The following is a 20,520-nucleotide window of genomic DNA, read 5'->3' as shown; positions in this document are numbered from 1 at the left end:
CAGTTGTAGGACACTTCCCTGTGGGAGAATGCTGTTCTTAGGGTCCTTGTCTCGAGGGTCGACTTCCATCCTTCTGTTGCTCAGAAATTCCACAACAGCTGTACTAGTTCAGCACATGTCAGCAGCAGGGACAGTTTGAACATGAATATACACAGTATCTTACACTGAGGAAAGATCTATGAAAATGGCTCCCGTCTTGAGCTTGTGATGAAAACTCATCTCATTGTTTGTAGTGGTAGCAAAAACTTGTTCCCAGCAACTGCAATGGGGTCCAAAGTCAGCCTGTTCTTGGAGAAGAGATGAGTTGGTAATAGGACTGATTCTTAAAAGAATGAGCTATTGGAACTTTTAGGTTGTATAGAGTGAATGGGTTTGTTGCTCCCAGGGTCACCTGGCTTTCCTGGCTTTGACGGGGCTACTGCCATCAGCTCAAGCCAGATTTGGAATGTGGTCGTTCTCCACCATGACTGGAAAGAGTGCCTGTAGACATTGTATTGCCAGTGGGCTAGGTTGGTGCAGGAAGTCTGGTGGGATATAATCCTTCCTGGCAGTTTTGCCCTTTTTTGTGGTTGCTAGGCTGGCATCCAGTTCAATGAGGGTGAAGTTATTAACAGTGGGGAAAGAGCCTGGACAAATCACCCTTGCTTATAGATTTAAAAAAAAATTTAACGCCCTGTTTATTGTTTATCAAGGAATCCCTTTGACTTGGCCAGTAGTTTGGCAGCAACAGCATTTGTGTTAAAAGGTGGGTTAGTGGCCTCTGTTGAACTTGATGCCCCATCTTTCCTCAGGAGATTCCAGGCCCAACAGCTTGGGTTCATAAAGCCCATGGATTCCATGCACTCCAGCCGGTTTTATCGTCAGTGGTTGTCCAAAGTTTCAGGTAGTTCTGTGCTTGCTACTGGATCTCCAGTTTGTTGGTATTGTTAAGAGTGGTTCACACTCGGGGCTCCAATAGGGGATATACTGCAATCTGAAAGAGGGATTTTATTTTTGCTGAAGCAATAAGCAGGACCATGAATCCATTATATTGTTTTGTTGACGGGGTAGGAAGAGGAGTATGGTGGATGTTTTTCTCCACCTCGACAGTAAATCCAACCCTGTGGCAATTCCATCTTGACACCTTTTTTGATGAGATGATACAGATTTTAGCTCCCACACGGCCAATAATCTGCTCGTGTTGACTGTGGGGGACAGTTCAGGACAGGCATACAGGGAAATTGTCAATATATGATGAACCAGTGATGAGGTCAGTGTTATACACAAGCTGAACAGTTTTTCATTCATTCGTGGGACAAGGGCGTTGCTGGCTGGCCAGCATTTATTGCCCATCCCTAGTTGCCCTTGAGAAGGTGATGGTGAACTGCCTTCTTGAATTGCTGCAGTCCATGTGCTGTGGGTTGACCCACAATGCCGTTCGGGAGGGGATTCCAGGATTTTGACCCACGACTGCGAAGAAACGGCAATATATTTCCAAGTCCGGATGGTGAATGGCTTGGAGAGGAACTTGCAAGTGATGGTGTTCCCATGTATCTGCTGGGCTTGTCTTTCCAGATGGAAGTGGTCGTGGGTTTGGAAGGTGCTGTCTAAGGATCTTTGGTGAATTGCTGCAGTGCATCTTGTAGATAGTACACACTGCTGCTACTGAGTGTTGGTGGTGGAGGGAGTGGATGTTTGTAGATGTGGTGCAATCAAGCGGGTTGCTGTGTTCTGGATGGTGTCAAGCTTCTTGAGTGTTGTTGGAGCTGTACCCATCCAGGCAGGTGGGGAGTATTCCATCCCACTCCTGACTTGTGCCTTGTAAATGGTGGATAGGCTTTGGGGAGTCAGGAGGTGAGTTACTCACCACAGTATTCCTAGCCTCTGACCTGCTCTTGTAGCCACTGTGTTTATGCGGTGAGTCCAGTTGAGTTTCTGGTGAATGGTAACCCCGAGATATTGACAGTGGTGGATTCAGTGATGGTAACACCATTGAATGTCAAGGGATAGTGGTTGGTGTCCCCTATTGGTGATGGCCATTGCCTGGCATTTGTGTGGTGCGAATGTTACTTGCCACTTGTCAGTCCAAGCCTGGATATTGTCCAGATCTTGTTGCATTTGAACATGGACTGCTTCCTTATCTGAGGTGTCGCGAATGGTGCTGAACATCGTGCAATCATCGGCGAACATCTCCCCCTCTGATCTTATGATGGAGGGAAGGTCATTTGATGAAGCAGCTGAAGATGGTTGAGCCTAGGACACAACCCTGAAGGACTCCTGCAGAGATGCCCTGGAGCTGAGATGACTGACCCTTGACAATCACAACCATCTTCCTATGTACCAGGTATGATTCCAACCAGCAGAGAGTTTGCCCTCTGATGCCCATTGATTCCAGTTTTGCTAGGGCTCCTTGATGCCACACTCGGTCGAATGCAGCCTTGATGTCAAGGGCTGTCACTCTCACCTCATCTCTGGAATTCAGCTCTTTTGTCCATGTTTGAATCAAGGCTGTAATGAGATCTGGAGCTGAGTGACCCTGGCGAAACCCAAACTGGACGTCGCTGAGCAGGTGCTGCTTGATAGCACTGTTGATGACCCTTTCCATCACTTTACTGATGGTCAAGAGTGGACTGATTGGGCAGTAATTGGCAGGGTTGGATTTTTCCTGTTTTTGTGTACAGGACATACCTGGGCAATTTTCCACATTGTCTGGGTAGATGCCAGTGTTGTAACTGTACTGGAAGAGCTTGGCTAGGGGAGCGGCAAGTTCTGGAGCACAAATCTTCAGTACTATTGTCAGAATGCTATCAGGGCCTTTGCAGTATCCAGTGCCTCCAACCGTTTCTTGATATCACGTGGAGTGAATCAAATTGGCAGGAGACTGGCATCTGAGATGCTGGGGACACTGGAGGAGGTCGAGATAGATCATCCACTCAGCACTTCTGGCTGAAGATTGTTGTGAATGCTTCAGCCTTATCTTGTGTACCTTATTCTATGCTGACGTCCAATATGCCAGGGGTTCCCCATTTTTATCATTTGAATTGTAGCCTGATTTTGCATGGCAACATCTGTTGGATTAGGCTATCCTTCATTGCGGGATTTATAGACATTGATCGCCAATCTTTCCAGCTGTTGTGGAGGTACCCCATATTCCATGCTTGAGATTGTAGTATGGTAAATTAATCTTTCATATAAATTGCCAGACAATATTTTACATGGGGTAAGATTGTGACAGTCTTGTAACCATAGATCTTGTAATGATGTTGTTACGAACCCAAACTTATCGGAGGGTGTGGAGGTCAGGCTCTCCTGATGGGCTTCAAGGTACTTATGCATTCGCAGATTGGCATTTGTTTTGGGCCCAGTGCGCTTGTGCATAAGGAAACAGCATGAAAACCTGGATCTGGTGACTGGGAGCTCCATCGATAAGAAATCTATAGGCAGAGGAGAGGGAGAGCAGACAGGGAGAGGGCACAAAGGGAGAGGGGACAGGGAGAGCTACCAAATGAAGAATCCCAGAGAGAGGACAGGGACAGCAAAAGGTCTCATAAGTTTAAAATAGAGGAGCAGAGAAAAAGGCTCAAAATAGGAAAAGGACTCCATGTAGGAAATTTTCACCAAGTGGGCTCAATGGAAGCCCTGATAATTGAAGTGTGCTGTGGAGCAGTTTTGAAGAGTCAAGAAGGTAGTCGAAGGTTGGTGACTCCATGCTGTGGGCTTTTGTTAGACCTTTGGAGCAGCAGTGTTCTGCTCGGTTTGGCTAGAGAGCTAACATTATGGCCGCGATTCTCCCATCCGTGCCCGCCACTTTTCAGGCGGGTCTGGCCGGGAGATGCGCGTCCGTGGCCTTGAACAGGGATTTGCACAAGCGCGGGGAATGCATGTGCATCTCCCAGAGCCGGCGAGCAGTCGCCGGCCAGATCACGCTGGAAACCGGCGGAAAGGCGGGTAAGTCATTTAAATCTGTTTTTAATCTATTTTAAATATGTAGATTTGTTCATTATCGGGACTTTTCAGGTCTTGATTGAATCTCCCATTCCGCCAGGAGTACTTCACTCTGGCGGGGTTCAGACTAGCTCCCCACGTTCGGGGAGCTAGTGGGAAACCCCATCAGAATGAAGGGGGGCAATCGGGGCCCCCCAGGAGATCGGGCGGTGGGGCTGTGGTGCCCCCTAGGTATGGGCACCCTGGCAGTGCCCACTGGACATCAAGTAGTGTCAAGGAGGCAGAGTCTATTGTGGGCAGCGCCTAGGGGTGATTGGTGGGGGGTCCTGCTGCCACTCTGCATTGGGATTGGTCTGGGATGGAGGCAGCGTTTGGGGCAGGCTGGGAGGAGGGGGGCGGGGGGGGGGGGGGGGGCTGCCTCCGGGATAGATGGCCCAGCCTCCAGGGGGGTCTGACCCTGGGTTTGGGGGGGGGGAGAATCGCCATTGCTGGTGGTGGGGCCTGGGCATAGGGGTGCTCCGGGACAGGGAGGGGGGTCAGGGCTGGCCCGGGAATTGCTGTGGGGGCCGCGATCGGGCCATGTGGGGTGCTGGAGGGGCAGCACTGCGGGGGGATCGGGCTGGCCTGCAAATGGGAGTTTGACAGTTTGGGGCCACTGCGCATGGGCAGAGCTCCAAGAACTGTCAAATTCCAGTGCGAATAGGCCCCGTCCCCATGGGTTTTTAATGAGATTCACGACTGGGACCTCTGCATCGCACAGAGTGCGGAGATTTGGGTGAAAAACTGAACTGTCAGAACTGTGGCGATCTAGAACAGTTTTCCTGCCAATTCAGCACTTTTGGGCAAACCCCCCCCCCCCTCAATGTGTGTGGAGTTGGTGCTTGAACGTCTACTTAGGAATCCAGGGGAATAGAACCTCAGCAGACAAGATTAAAACCCTGTGAGGTGGGTTGTTGTTCGTGCTTTCCGAGTTGGAACAACGTTTGAAGACAATTGCAGTGTTAGATCTTCAGAGGTGAAGACTGGAATCCCTTGTGAGGAAGACAGAATTTCAGAGAATTCAAAGTCAGATAATCAACCCTGGTTCAATGTCACATGGTGTTACTGATGTCTGGGTGGTTCGTTGAGAAATCCATGGAATCTATCTTGGCTGCATCCATCGTTTCAATGTGCAATGTAGTGTTTTCAACCACAGTTTGCCTACTAATCCACATGTACATGTACCATTCACAATTGGATGTGACACAACTGCAGAGCTTTGATCTGATCTGTTAGCTGTGGAATCACTGCTCTGTCTATTACATGCTGCTTTTGCTGTTCAGCATGCGTGCAGTCCTGTGTTGTAGCTTCACCAGGCTGCCAACTCACTTTTAGGTATGCTTGGTGCTGTTCTGACATGCCCTCCTACACTCTTCATTGAACCAGGGTTGATTATCTGACTTTGATGGCAATGGTAGAGTGAAGAATTTTCTAGGCCATGAAGTTTCAGATTGGAGTTGGATTTGAGTGTTCACAAGGTAATGGCTGTGGGAGACGGAGATGAAATCAATTGAGTCTAATCCTGCCCTCATTCAATACACATACATGGATGAATTCATTTAATAATTTAATGACCTCCCCTCCCTAGCTGAGAGAAATGGAAGGTGATTGTAGACCAACAGCCATTCAACATATTATCAGTTAATTTCCACATAGAAGTTGCAATGTAACAGCAGGTAATTTGGCCCAACCAGTCTCTGTTAGGAGACCTAGTACAGGTAGGAAATCAAATCTGGATCCTTCTGGTCTCTTTCTCAGTTAAGTGCTGGGCATAGAAGTAGCCATGCAGCTAACCATTATTAAAACCATTATCCAGGCAGGAATGCTGGTGAAAACTTATTTTCAACCAAACCCCAGTAGTAGTAGCACAGGTAATAAATAATATGTTTATGAATACATGCCTTATTTATTACCTCTAGATTTGTCTATTCTAGTGCTATCCTGGCTTCTGTCCCATTTTCCATTCTCCATAAACTTCATTTTATTCAATATTCTGCTTTAAGATTTTTAAGCCTTCAGTTCCATTACTTTTCCCATTTTTTTCCTTTGGAATACCTACCTTCCTTTTGCCTCTTGATTTTCCACCATTCTTAGGATTTTTTAATGTCTTCTGTGAAGACTGATATTTGTTCAAAGCCTCTTCTATTTCCTCACTTCCAATGATTAATTTCCTAGTTTGATCCTCCAAGAGGCCAACACTTATTTTAGTTACTCTTTTCATATACCTATAGAAAATTTTACTGCCTTTTTAATTTCAAACCAACTTGCTCTCATACTCCAATTTCTTCCTCTTTATCATTTTCTTTGTCATCCTTTGCTAGTTTCTAAAACTTTCCCAATTTTCTGGCTACCATTAATCTTCATAACATTGAATGCCTTTTCTTTTAATTTGGTACCATCCTTAACTTCTTTAGTTAGCCACAGATGGTGTATCCTTCTGGTAGATTCCTCTCAGTGGAATAAATCTTTGTTGAGTTATGAAATGTGCCCTTAAATGTCTGCCACTGCTTCTCCACCATCTTCCCTTTTAACCTATTTATCTAGTCTAACTTAGCCAATTCTGTCTTCGTATCTTGCAATTTGATTATTTAAGTTTAGGACACTAGGGCCCTGATTTTACTGACACGGCCGCCCGAGGCTTGTAAGATCATGCCCTAGGCCAACGGGGAATGCTGTTCTGCGAGCCTTGTCCGCCCTGATTTTGGGATGGCTGTGCCAGTAAAATCAAGGCCAAGGTGTCCTCGGTCTCAAACTGAATGTGAAATTCTACCATATTATGATTGTTGTTACCCAGAGAATCCTTTATTATGAGTTATTTAATTAATCCTTTTTCATCACACATTACCAGGTCCAAAATAGCCTTCATTGGTAGGTTCCAAAACACATTGTTCTGAGACCAAAGGAGAAAACGCTGGAAAATCTCAGCAGGTTTGGCAGCATCTGTAAGGAGAGAAAAGAGTTGACGTTTCGAGTCCAGATGACCCTTTGTCAAAGCTTTGAGATCATTTCTCACTATTGTATGGATCGCATCCTTTATTAACAGAGCTGTCCCATACTTCCTTTTATTTTCTTCCTGTCTTTGTGAAATGTCAAATACCCCTGAATATTTAGGTCCCAGCCTTGGCCACCTTGCAGCCACGTCTCTGTAATGGCTATCACACTAAACTCATTTATTTCTATTGTGCTATCAGTTCATCCATCTTGTTACGAATGCTGCGAGCATTCAAATAAAAAGATTTAATTTTTGTCTTTTACCATTTTTGCCGACTCTGACATTATTTGCTGGAGCATTCTTATATTTAAATGCTTTGTCCTTTCCTGTCACACTCTGGTTATTATTACCCACATTGCTATATTGCAATATTGTCTTGTCCTTTCTCTTGAACTTTACAAATCTCCCCTCACATGAACTCCCCCACCCCTTCCCCCCCAACTCTTTTTGTTTATTTTTGTTTAAAGTCCCCTCTCGGCCCTCGTTATATGATTTGCCAGTACTCTGCCCCAGCACAGTTCAGGTGAAGACCATCCTATTGGACCATCCCATTTCTTTCTCCAGCAGGGCCCATAAATCAAAACCCATTTCTCCCACACCAATCTTTAAGCCATGCATTCAACTTTCTGATCTTATTCATCCTATGCCAATTTGCTTGTGGCTCATTTAGTAATCCAGAGCCATTAGTTTTGTGGTTGTGCTTCTTAAATTTAGTCCCTCGGTGCTCATACTCCCTTAACAGAATCTCTTTCTTAATCTTACCTATGTTGTTGGAGTCTTGTGGACCACAACAACTGGATCATTTCCCTCCCACTCCAAGTTCCTCTTCAGCTCTTGGGAGATATCTTTGACTGTGACATCGGGCAGGTAATGCAGCCCTGGGGAGTCAATGCTCGTGGCTGTAGAAACCATATTTATCCCCTTAACTGTACTGTCCCCCACTGCAACTACATTCCTTTTAACCCTCCCACTTCCAACTTGAATTTTTCCCCTGCCTTATGGTGAGTTTGTTCATCCTCCCTGGAGCCCTTGCTCTCATCCACTGAGAGAATCTCAAATGTATTCAGCAGTTGCAAGGGCTGAACCTCCTCCAATGTTACCTTCTGGATCCCCATACCTGCCTCACTTGCAGTCACATCATCCTGCCCTTGATCACCGACCAACTCTGAAATATCTAGACTTAAGGGATGTGACTGCTTCCTTGAAAATGTCCAAATAACTTTATTCCTCCCTGAAGCATCGCAGTGTCTGAAACTCGGACCCTACCCCATCAACTCAAGTTCCTTGAGCTGCAGACACTTACTGCAGATATCATTGCTGTGGACCACACAGGTGTCCACCAGGGCCCACGCACTACAGCGGCAACACATCACCTGCCCTAATCTTCACTGTTTCATTTCACGAATTATGTTTAGAAATATAACTCAAATATCTATAGTAGTATAAAATAGTTGAACTAATTAAACTATAAATTTAATATAATGATTATCTCCCAGTCCAAGTTTAAACTACAGCCCCTGTTTATAGAGAAAAAAGAACTTAAAACTCATCCACTACTCACCCTTCCTGCTCACCTAATTGATGCTTCTGGACTTCAGTTCTCACATCCTGCTGCTAGTTTCCAGTTCCCCCTCTCAAACTACTCCTTGTAAAAGATCAGAACTACATTTCTTCCCTCCCCTACCAAATTCCCAAGCTTACACTGTCTTGAGGTGCAGCCAGTCACGAGCTGCGAGCTTTGTGCTTAAGTGCCATGTAAGCATAAGATTGTGTTATACATAATTTGTATATGGCGTAAAGGAGCAGTTTGTTGACTTTGTCTTATTATGGTGTGCACTACAACAATAACTTGTTCTTAGGAGTGTTTTAACGGAGGAAAGATAGAAAGGCAGACAGGTTTAGTGAGAAAATTATAGAGTGAGATTGAGCCAATTTAGGTCAACAAGCATGGGTAATGGGTGAATGGGACTTGGTACAAGTTAACATACAGGTAACAGAGCTTTGAATGAGCTAAAGTTTATGGAATGTGCAAGATGGAAGATTGCCCAGGAAAGTATTCAAATAGCCATATCTGGAGGTAACCAAGACATGGACAAGAATTTCAGCATGTTTGCTATTAAATTTCTTAATGTTGATCACAAGGAATCCATAGAATAGCAGGTATTTATTTATTAGAACCAATGAAAATAGATGCTTAAATATATTGTAATGATGCAGTTTAAAAGCAGTTTTGCTTTGGAATAAAATCCTTGGCTTTCCAAGCTTTATAAATGCCATTGTTTTGATAGGTCTCCTTTGATCTCTCCTTTTTGTCGCATTAATGGAATGTTGCTAAGGGTCCTTTCATACAGTGCCCTTTGCTCTTTCAAGTCATTATCTGCTAAATTTCATAAGCTGCTTGATTGGTTCAAACAGTGAGTTTGAGAGTCATTGGTCAGGATAGTGATTCTAGAGGAAAGCAAGTTTTTTGCTGTAATCATTCAAAGATGTTGGAGGGGAAGGTGTGTGGATGTGGGGAGTGCAGAGAAGGCCTCTGGTTGCTGGTAAATAAGTGAAGTCAGGTGCCAGAGAGTCTAGACACAGTGATTTCAGCCAGGGACTATGGTATCTGATACTCAATATGGGAATTGTCTGAAGGAATACCACCGCTTCTTCACTACAGATTCAACATCTAAATACCTTCCTGTTTAAAAAAAAAAGTGACTGATGACAATAAGCACATTTAAAAGAGGTATACTTTGTGCTATAATCAATTGTTAGGGTAGTGACTAGGAAGCTCTTAATATAGGAAAAATAGTGAAGTTTGGAAACTATATTTACGCAAGTGCAGCCTTGGATTTGCAGCAATTACTGAAGTATAAATAGTGCACTATCATATTTGACCTCAATTGTAGATTGAAGTAACATTATCCACCATTTGATGTCGGAATGAAGTTGTATTACAAAGTAGGTGATCAGGCAGTCAACTTCTGCATCCAAAATAACGTGTGCAATTCTCCCAAAAAAATGCTAAGTGTTGAATTTGCGTAAAAACTGATTTTTTCAGCAGGAGTTTCAAAATGAATCTCCCACACTCTGTGCACTGCTGAGTGCACTAGCACAAATCAGTTCAAAAATCAGTGGGCGGGTCCTATTCTCACTGGAGAGGCCAGCAGCATAGCGCTGAGCAAGCCACTGCGCATGCACCGATCTGTCAGCACTCAGATCAGCGCATGCGCAGTGGCCCCTGTCTGCCTGATCACTCGCCAGCCTTGCAACCCCTGCATCACCGGCCATGTGATCTCTGCACGGTCCAATCGCTAGCCCCTCTGTCATCAGCCATGTGCCACCCCCGGTGGCCCCGATGTCCTGACCCCCCCCCCCCCCCACCACCCTGCTCCAATCACTGGCCTCCCTCTCTCTCTGTCACTCAGCCTGACTACAGAGTAGCAGCAGGATCTTCCCATCCCAACCCCACAGATCGCCCCGCGCCCTTGGCACTTCCCTATGCACGATGGGCAATGCCAAGGTTCCCCGGACATTGGCACTTTGCCCCTTGGGCACTGCCAGGGGCTCAGGCTGGCATTGCCAAGGTGCCAGTGCCCAGGAGGCACCCTACCCTGGCACACGACCCTTTGTGGGGGGCCTCAATTGCCCCCCTTCACTCTAGTGGGGTTGGGCTGCCAATTCTCTGCAAGTGGAGAGCTACACTAAACTCCGCTGGAGTGAAATACTCCTGGCAGGGGGTGGAGGGGTGGGGGGTGGAGAGAGGCTGGCGGGTCTGGTGATTTCAGTCCCGGGCCCACTAATAACATTTCAAGTATATTTAAATCAGTGTCTACATATGTTGTGTAACACTGCGCCGATTTCTGCCACGGAGCTAACGGCACTGGAACTCAGGTGCTGGGAGATGCATGGAGGCCATGACGCCCAGTGGGGAGCCAGTGAAATGGTCTCCACTAGAGTCTCCCAGCCCGCTGTGCTATGAAAACAGCGCGGTGGGATGGAAAAATCACCCCCAACTTGTTTGGAAAATATTGTGAAGTAAGCTTTACTAAAATGCTCATTCAATCATTCGATCTCTAATTTAATTACACAGCTTTTTAAAATCTGTTTTTCTCTTACTATCCCTATCCTTTTCTCCCCTTAAGGCTCTGATCATTATTAGGCTGTGACTCCTCTGACACTGGCAGGATCTTGTGCAGTTTTTCACATATGACACTAGGCAGCGTGTACTGCAAGACTGGTTGACAATGGAAAGCTTCAATGACATGGCTCATGATACCTTGCTCAACTTCCAAAAGTGTACAGTTTGCAACAGGGGTCACTGGATTACAATGAGCATTGGAAATTCTGGTTGTTAGGAAGAGGGGATAAATATGCTGAAGCCAGTTACAGGACTGTAATTGTGGTGGAGGTCCTTTAACTTGGCACTAATCTGGTGTTCAACTTGAAACTGTCTGGTCTGTGTGACACAGCATCGTACCACACGTATTGACTGGAGTTGAAGGAAGTGATTTGGACAGTTGAGCTGGCCTTTGTTTCATCACCAACCCATATGTCACTAAAAGAACCTCCTTGCGTTTATGAAGCTATGATGTGGAGATGCCGGCGTTGGACTGGGGTAAACACAGTAAGAAGTTTAACAACACCAGGTTAAAGTCCTACAGGTTTATTTGGTAGCAAAAGCCACACAAGCTTTCGGAGCTCTAAGCCCCTTCTTCAGGTGAAGAAGGGGCTTAGAGCTCCGAAAGCTTGTGTGGCTTTTGCTACCAAATAAACCTGTTGGACTTTAACCTGGTGTTGTTAAACTTCTTACTTTATGAAGCTATGCAGCCTATTTGAAAAGGGATACAACAATGCTCCCAAGTTCAAGCAATGGTTTTATTAAGAGTGAAACTTTATTACCTTTTTCATATTTAAATGCTCAACAATTTGAGAGTTCTAGAAGGAAATTTTAACTTAACCTGCTTATTGGGAAACTGATGGGATTGACCATTTTACTCCCCGCCACCCATTGTACTTTCCATTGAAGTTAGTGGACTGTAATATCAGGTAGATTTAAATGTCAGCCAATCCAATCCAGCTAGATTCCCCATTGGGTGGTTTGGGTTAAAGTTATCAGCAAATAGCTATCAAACATTGTGTAAACTGTTATAGTTCAAGGGTGGGTTGGATAATTGCAATTCATTTCAAAAGATAAGATGCAAATTGTGTTTCCTGATTTCTTAGTTTCAAAAAAGAACAACTGAGAATGTATTGTCGAAGAAGGATTCAGTAATGTTTGAACATTGAAGAGCAATTGCAGGAACTAATGCATTTGTGTGCTGTTCTGTTGACAGTTAATGAAGATGTTGTTTGAATGTCCAGAGGAGCACATTGACATGGAATTAATATCCTTTTGCATCAATCTAGCTTCCAACAAGAGAAATGCGCAATTGATCTGTGAAGGTAAGAATTTATCTGATATCTCCAGTGTCGTGGAATCCTAACTTTTATATCCAAATCAGAGAGACTTGATTTGTATTTCAGGCACTCTTATTTATAATTGTGATTTTTAAAAGTTAGGTGATAATAGATACAAATAGATTGAGATTAATGCAGTTGTACTTCTTGTGTCACTGTGAAAAAGTTTACAATATCCAATGCTGAAGTGACAGCAGAACTGAATTCGGGCCCCAAGTTGGAATACAGTGGCTTGGGTCCTAATCAAGAGGATTCTTCACTGCGATGCCACATGGAGTGTAATAGTATGATATCGAGACAGGCTTATTAAGAAGAGCCATTTGTATTCATAAACACTTTGCACACTAATGCAGGACTACTTTTTACCATATTTAAAGTGTGAATGTTACCATGTATGCCATTAAAATACTGAATATTCACAGACACCTTTCCCAGTGACTCTGAACTAGGTGTTTCTGGAGCGCTCAGTCTGGTAATGACTTTAGCTGCAGCATTAATTTTTGAATCCAATTTCAATGTTGCATCGTTTTCGGTCATGGGCTGTGTATTATGGGTTTTGGGACTTTAGGTCATTGGCATTAAGCTGTCTATTCCTTTTAATAGTTTTGAATATTTTAAATTGTGGTATGGAAGACCTAACTTTTTGAGGCTAACCAACCTTCCTGGTCAGTTTAGCTGATAAAGTGCATGTTAACCGATTTTACATTTGTTAGCAGCTTGTAAACCCTTTTAATCTACTTTCTTAAATGTTTGAAGTTTGAGGAGTGACACACTACACTGATGCTTGATTGATCGCGCGCCCACACACATTTTGGGCAGTATTTTTTTCATTTAATCGGGGAAGATGTTGGTGGGTGTCGACCAGCCGGCCACCTTCTCGCCTCCACCCCAATTAAGTCAGTGACAGGCCCATGTTTGGCCTTCCTGCCCTGCTGCCAGTTGAGGCCCTTAAGTGGACAGTTTAATGCCACTGGTATTAAAGCAGGCCGTATGGGAAGTATGACAAACAAACCTGTGTAAGTTTGGTGGGAGGGGGGGGGGGGGGGGGGGGGTGGTTGTCTGTCATTTATTTGACTAGCAGATCCCCTCGCAGGCCAGCGTTCAGTGGAAGGCCCACCAATAGCCCATTAGTTGCCTGATTGACCTGTAAATCGGCAGGCCACCCTCAAAAGAGGCAATGTGAATTTCCCTCTGGTTCTCCAGTGGGTGGCTGAGAGACCCATTGTCTCTGTAAATTTCCCCTTTGGTTGTCAGGAAGACCATTGAATGTTTACAATTCTTTTGCCTTGTTTGTCACATATGTCACAAATGATAAGTAATTTTGTCAAAAAAAACTACATAATTTTTCATGTACTTCTATTAATATGTGTACAAGTTACTTATGTAAACCTTGATTCAAAAGGAATTAGAGGTTGACATGTTTTTTGTTTTCACTGCAATATTGTAATTACGATTCTTAAATTTAATACAAGGCAAAACTATCTGTCAAGGCCATTTTTGTTGGGGAGTTGCTTGTAATTTATAAGTAGTTTTTCATTGAAGCTTTATTTGAAAACTGAGAAACTGAAATCTTAGTTATAGGTAGCATTTCTTGTGGTTTGTAGTGGGGTTTTTCTCTTGCATCACTCCACCAGAAAATAAAGTAAACAAATGTATTTATTCATTAAAATTATGTAATAGGCAATGGAGACAAAATGAATAATGAGCTAAAAGACTGCATGCTTTGAATCCTTTATTTTTAATTCAAATCAAATTCAGGAATTTGAACACAAGTGAATCGGCCATATTTTTATTTAAAGGTTTCACAGTATAGCTTATTAATGAATGTAAGTAAGCATGTTTAACATAGTTTGCAAGCATATTTGGACCTACGCTCCAAACTAGCTGGATGGTTAAAATACACCAAGTTAGATCTCAGTCGCGCTTCCTAGCAATTGGAATTGGATGAAGACTCAGAGGTTGTTACTGTCAACACTCAAGGGTTTGTACCAGTATACATGCCTACCTTTTGGAGTCTAATCTGCCTGTGCCATTTTCTAACGTAAGATGGAAAATATTACAAAGCATCCTGAATGTTGTGATTTATCTTGATGACGTTTTAAGTACAGGAGCCACACCTGAAGAACACAGGGCAAACTTGGAGGAAGTTTTGAAACGTCTTTAAGAAGCAGGTGTTAGGCTGAAACAGGAGAAATGTACTTTACAAGCAGACAAAGTTACCTATTTTGGCTTTAGGGTGGATGCAAAAGGGTTGCGCCCTTTGGAAGACAAAGTAAAAGCCACAGAAGAGAGTCCACAGCCAATAAACGTCTCTGAATTGAAATCATTTTTCAGAATGGTGAACTATTATGGTATGTTTGTACAAAGTGCATCTACCACCTTAGCTCCACTCCACCAGTTGTTAAAGAAACATCAACGTTCGAGGTGAGGAGAAGACCAAAAAGAGGCATTCATAAAAATGAAATAGGCTGTGCAGTTATCAGCATTATTGGTGCACTCCAATCCAACCAAGCCCTTGGTAACTTGTGATGCATCATCATATGGAGTGGGAGCAGTTTTGTCCCACAGAATGCCCAATGGGCCAATTGGCAGAAAGGCCAATTGTCTTTGCCTCAAGAAAGTTGTCACGTGTGGAAAGGGAGTACTCCCAGATAGATAAGGAAAGCTTTGTGGTTATATATGCAGTCAAAATGTTTCATCAGTACATTTATGGCTGGCATTTTACAATAGCTTCGGACCACAAGCCTTTGCTGGGCTTATTCAGAAAAGATAAGCTGTGCCGCCAAGAGCTTCAGCACGAGTGCAAAGGCTCTTTTATTTGCTGCATACAATTATACTTTTCAGCATCGTCCAGAGACACATATATCAAATGTGAATGCGCTCAGCAGGTTGCCCTTGCCACATACAGTGGCATCACCACCAATTCAGCAAGAGATATTTCTGGCACTGTATATGATTGAGTCCTTGCCGGTCTCAGCAAAGCATGTAAGGATGTGGACAAAAAGACCCAGCATTATCGAAGGTGAAGAAAATGGTCATGCAAGGGTGGCGATATGAGAAGTCAGAGCTGCTTAAGTCCTGCCAGCAAAGGAGGATGGAAATAATCTGTGAAGATGGGGTGGTGTTGTGGGGGGCTAGGATTATAGTCCCGCCCCAAGGAAGACGGCTCTTGTTGCAAGAATTACACGACTCTCAGCTGGGTCAAGGCAAAATGAAAGTACTAGGCAGAAGTTACGTTTGGTGGCTGGGTCTTGATAGAGAAATAGAAAGGATGGTTAGACAATACTCCGTTGTCACGCTCAACAGGATTTGCTGCTGCCAGCTAATTTGCACCCTTGTAAGTGGTCAGCGAGACCTGGGTAAGAATACATATTGATTTTGCAGGACCATTTATGGAGCATAAGTTTCTAATAGTAGTGGATTCACACTCAAGTGGCTGGATGTCCAATTGTTGACATCCACGATGGCCGCTGCACCATTGATGGTATCCTGGAGGTCTTAGTATCAGATAACAGCACAGACTTCAGCAGAGGAATTTCAGATATTTGTAAAATCAAATAGCATTCGCCATGTTACGTCAGCACCTTACCACCCAGCCTCAAATAGGTTAGTGGAATGTGCTGTGCAAAATTTCAAGGCATCAATGAAGAAACAAGTCAATAGGCCTCCTCCCTTAATTTATTCTATCTGACCCTGTTTGTAGATATAATTATTTGCTCGTTGGCAATAAAGCTTTTGTTCTTGAGCCTCATCAAGTTGCCCTCGATTTACTGCAGGAGGCCAGTCAGATGTGCATTGGAAAATAACAAAACGCAGATGAGGGATTTTAGTTGCAGATAAGCTAAGATAAAGGTGCGGTTGGATGTTCATTGGGGATGGTGGAGATATGTGGCAGGAAACTGATCTTGGGGTCAAGTACAACAAAAATTATAAACCGTCTTGGAAACATTATTTATAATCAGTAAAACTTGCAATTATTTCACCAGTTGTGACCTTTCGTTCTATGGACTTATGGCATCTGTTGCTTTTAACTTAAATTTAAGCACACTGAAACACTATCGTAATGCTGCATGAGTGTACGGACGTCAGTAATGAGACTGCTTTGAACAAGTAATCTGTAGGTAACTTGAACTATACCTTGTCAGGATTATTTTAATATAGTTGAAGTTCCATGTATTCTTCCACAGTATGTTTTCTGTGTGTGTTATCCTTGCTGCTTTGATACTGTTAGACAATCAGTATGAAATTTCATTTACAACAAATGTGATATTCCTTTGCAAGAAACTTCATATTTTAAAATAATTTCCATGTTAGTTTCTATTTCTACTAACATTCATTTTTAAATCAATAGAATTAACATTTATAATCCCTTGATTTGAGATGTAGTTATTCCTGTTTACTTATCATACTAAATAATTGACATGAAAAGTAGTTAACTAGGAGTGCTAAATGGGTATGTGTCTAATCATATTATTCTGCTGAGAAAATTGACTCAACATGGCTGACTTTGAACATTATACGTTTTAGGAAATGGCCTGAAAATGCTAATGAAACGGGCCTTCAAATTCAAGGATTCACTATTGATGAAAATGATCAGGAATGTTTCTCAGCATGAAGGTCAAACCAAAAATCAATTTATTGTAAGTACTGTAGAATGATTTATCTTGTTATAAGTAGCGTAGAGTGATTTACCTGGAGTGATTAGGACATTGCTTGTATTTTTGGGTACACCCAAATGTGTGTTAACACAAATTCACTTAATGATTGTCTTGATCATTTGTTACAGGGAGCTCTTTTTTTTCAAAAGCACAAATTTAACAATGCTCGCTTCTATCATACCATTGTTTCAAATCCATTTTGATCATAAAGATCCAAATTCTTTATTGTCAGACATTATCTTTAGTTTGTCTGTGGTCCCTGTGTAAGGGGGTAATGACCCCTCAGAATGAGGGGATGTAGTTTCTCTGAATTGCTTCTCCTTTGACTGTTACAAAATTGAATTCTATGGCCCTCTGTTGATTTCACCTCCCAAGAAAATGCCTTGTCTGAATTGTCCTCTGTTTGGAGCACACTGCCACACAAAAAATGATCCCATCCCTGACCTCTTACTAATCTCAAAAATAAATTATCCACTTCATAAAACAGGCAGACCTGTAATGCTTTATAATTAACCTGAGCCAGAACTATGGTTTGGTTATATTGTGCCATTGTAGCGATGAAGATGTGAAAGAGCCTGTGTATGTTTGTATTTATCCACCGTTGGATCATGATAAGCATGTTGCTTTTCATGAAAACAAATTACCCAAAGTTTATGGTTTTAAACTTCAAACGATTTAACAATTGAATATAATGTAGAATGACTGCACTCGTTTTGCAATAGTTTGGGAAAAATTAGACTTAGCCAGTCTATCATATGGCAAAATTTGTTCTTTTAATACATTAGTTTGTACACATTTTGAGTGGATTAAGGAAAGTGCAGAACAAGATGGCAGGTTTGTTTCAGTTTAGTTAGTGTGCAGTGGTTATATTAATTAGTATTTTTCTAAATCATCTGATGCAGCAACTGACTGTACTTGAAAATAGCACAATCTAACCTGAGTTTTGCCATCTTCAGGTCTTTTTTACGCGAATGATGATTAGCCAATTTTAAGATCCAATGCTGAGCAAAGACTTTTTAACATCGTTTATCCTATTCATCCTTAATCTAGACCATGGAATCAATTACCCCTAACAAAGAACAGTATCCTATTATCTCTCTGTATTGTTACCTGCTATTCTCATAATTTGAAACCTCCATCTATTAATCTTCCGATCCATATCTGAGCAGTATTTATAATATACCCTCGAGTAACAAAAATATATTCAACTCCTTTTTTTAAAATTGCCCATTACGATTATATCAGCACATTAATCAACAGTTTATTCCATATTCAACTGTTCCCTTGAATAAGAAAGATGAATTCTTAATTTTGAAAATAAAGATAAAAAATTATGCTTTCCAAATTTTGGGTTCCCTCTCGTTGTCCCGTGCTTAAATATTTTCACTTTATCTTTGTACCATCTCTGGTCCAAGCAGCATTAGCCTTAAACAGCCTGGTTAGTTGCAATTAAATGAGCTATCCATTGCCTGTTTATCCATGAATTAATTTGTTGATACTAAGATTGTCTTCTGACCTATCCCATTCTTTATATTATTTAGAATGCTTCTCGGCCTTTTGGCTAAGATCAAGTGTAGTTATGCGGATGCTGCACTTGGTTGAGGTCATTGGGTTGCATTTAAGCTTCATATGTTTCATATGAAGCAATTTTTAAAAGCGGTATCTCGGCCTTTTGGCTAAGATGCAAATGAGATCAAGTCTTGGAGGAGGAATTGCTTTCCCTCCTCCAATCAGCTTGGCTCATGTAGATCAGGCCCAGGACAGGGTAAATGGTCGCTTGCCCTGTCTTGTCAGCCTGGATCGGAAATGTCTCAACTTGTTGAGACTCTGAATTGGATTTGATTTGATTGAATTGGAAAAGTATTTTTTTTTAAAATTTAGAATGCCATACCTCGGCCTTTTGGCTGGGATCGAGTGTGGTGTGGGCGGGCTCCACTTGGTTGAGGTCATTAGGTTACATTTAAACTTCATTTGAAGCAATTTTTAAAAGCGGCATCTCGGCCTTTTGGCTAAGATGCAAATGAGATCAAGCCTTGGAGGAGGAGCTATGCCTACTCCAATCAGCTTGGATCATGTAGATCAAGCCCAAGACAGGAGGTGAGAGCCCTGTCTTGTCAGCTTGGATCGGGAATGTCTCAACTTGTTGAGACTCTGAATTGGACTTGATTTGATTGAATTGGAATAAAAATACAAAAAAATTTAGAATGCCATTTGCAGGAACTCCAAAGGGGTGAGGGGGAGGGGGCGGGGGGAGAGGGAGAATACACTGAGCTGCAAATTTGTACCTTTTATGTGGTTTTATTTTGAATTCTATGGTGTTGGCTAAATGAAATTGAACTAAAAATAAAGTTTTGCCTGTTTAATAACTTGATGTTGGATGACTGACTGGTTTGTAACTGCAGAATCTAATACAATATCTTTCAAGCACCTGGTTTAATGAAATAAAGTGTGATGTGAAAAATGTATGCCACTGTTAATGTGCAAATCAGATAGCAAATTCAGGAGAAACAGATATGCCATGAGTTGCAAATATGTGGAACTTCATAGTTAATTACATCTCTCTGTAAGCTTTGTACAAATGGGATCTCACTCTTAGCTGTTCTGTAAACTTTAAGAGTGTGCTGGATTTACATATTAGTTGTCCATTAAACTTGGTGCAGGAAGGTAACTGTTAATTAATGACGCAAGTACCTTTTTAATGAAGTGTTGGCTATTATTGCAATTCCAATCAACCTCTCTGACCCAGAGAAGGGGTATTTAAACTGTGGAATCTTATTCTTTCAGGTAACTTGATCATCAGGATTTCAGAAATGTCAAATTTAAATTTTTTAGATTTTTTTCCTTACTTAGCTTTCTGTCTGTCTCTCACAATTAAACCCTTTTCTCTCTCTCTCTTTTCTCTTTCTGTCTTGATTTGACATTGAATTCACTCTCTGTTTTTCTTAGTACTTAAATTTATCAATAAAGAGATAAGCTGTTGGTCCCATTGTTCACTGAGGTCCCAGATGTCCTGTTGCCTATGCCACATCATTATCAGTTAGTATTTCCTGCAAGTTACGATGAAAAATTAATTTTGAACTCGAGGGTAAAGATGAAATGTAAGAGGGTACATGACTGCTTGCAGTTGGTGTGTTCTGTTTTGATTTTCAAGCCTAACATCTTTGTTATCTCTACTTCTGTCTGGTCGACACTTTGATGCTTTCCGTCTCCCCCTCTGCAACACTGTCCATAGCAACATTCTGAATGCTATCCATATCCAAGTACCCAGAACTCTACTTTCTGAATCCTACCTTTTTTGACATTTGCTTATTGTCCATTTCTCACTAGCTTTGAATTAATTGTTTCCCCCATATATGTATTAATTCTGAAATCCTATTTCCATTCTATCTCTGTAGTTTCCTTTAGTCGATGTTTCAGCTCGCACCTTGTCTGAGATATGGATAGCTCTTTGTTTTTTGTTGT

At 42.3% G+C, this 20,520-nt stretch overlaps 1 protein-coding gene and 1 pseudogene across 3 annotated transcripts in view; both read left to right on the top strand.

Moving 5' to 3' along the window:
- The window catches only part of kifap3a (kinesin-associated protein 3a), a 213,617-nt gene that overhangs the window by 96,489 nt on the left and 96,608 nt on the right, over positions 1-20,520 (top strand). For all 3 annotated transcript variants that reach the window (XM_078218349.1, XM_078218351.1, XM_078218350.1), the window contains exons 12-13: positions 12,277-12,385; positions 16,928-17,040. In XM_078218349.1, coding sequence (XP_078074475.1) covers positions 12,277-12,385; positions 16,928-17,040 — 222 coding nt within the window. The remainder of the gene's footprint in view (positions 1-12,276; positions 12,386-16,927; positions 17,041-20,520) is intronic.
- On the top strand, positions 18,600-18,801 carry LOC144498044 (U2 spliceosomal RNA; annotated as a pseudogene).

Source organism: Mustelus asterias, chromosome 8, assembly GCF_964213995.1.
Source record: "Mustelus asterias chromosome 8, sMusAst1.hap1.1, whole genome shotgun sequence".
Lineage (NCBI taxonomy): Eukaryota > Metazoa > Chordata > Chondrichthyes > Carcharhiniformes > Triakidae > Mustelus > Mustelus asterias.
Note: the sequence above shows the minus strand (reverse complement) of the source record. Positions and strands in the feature narration are given on the sequence as shown.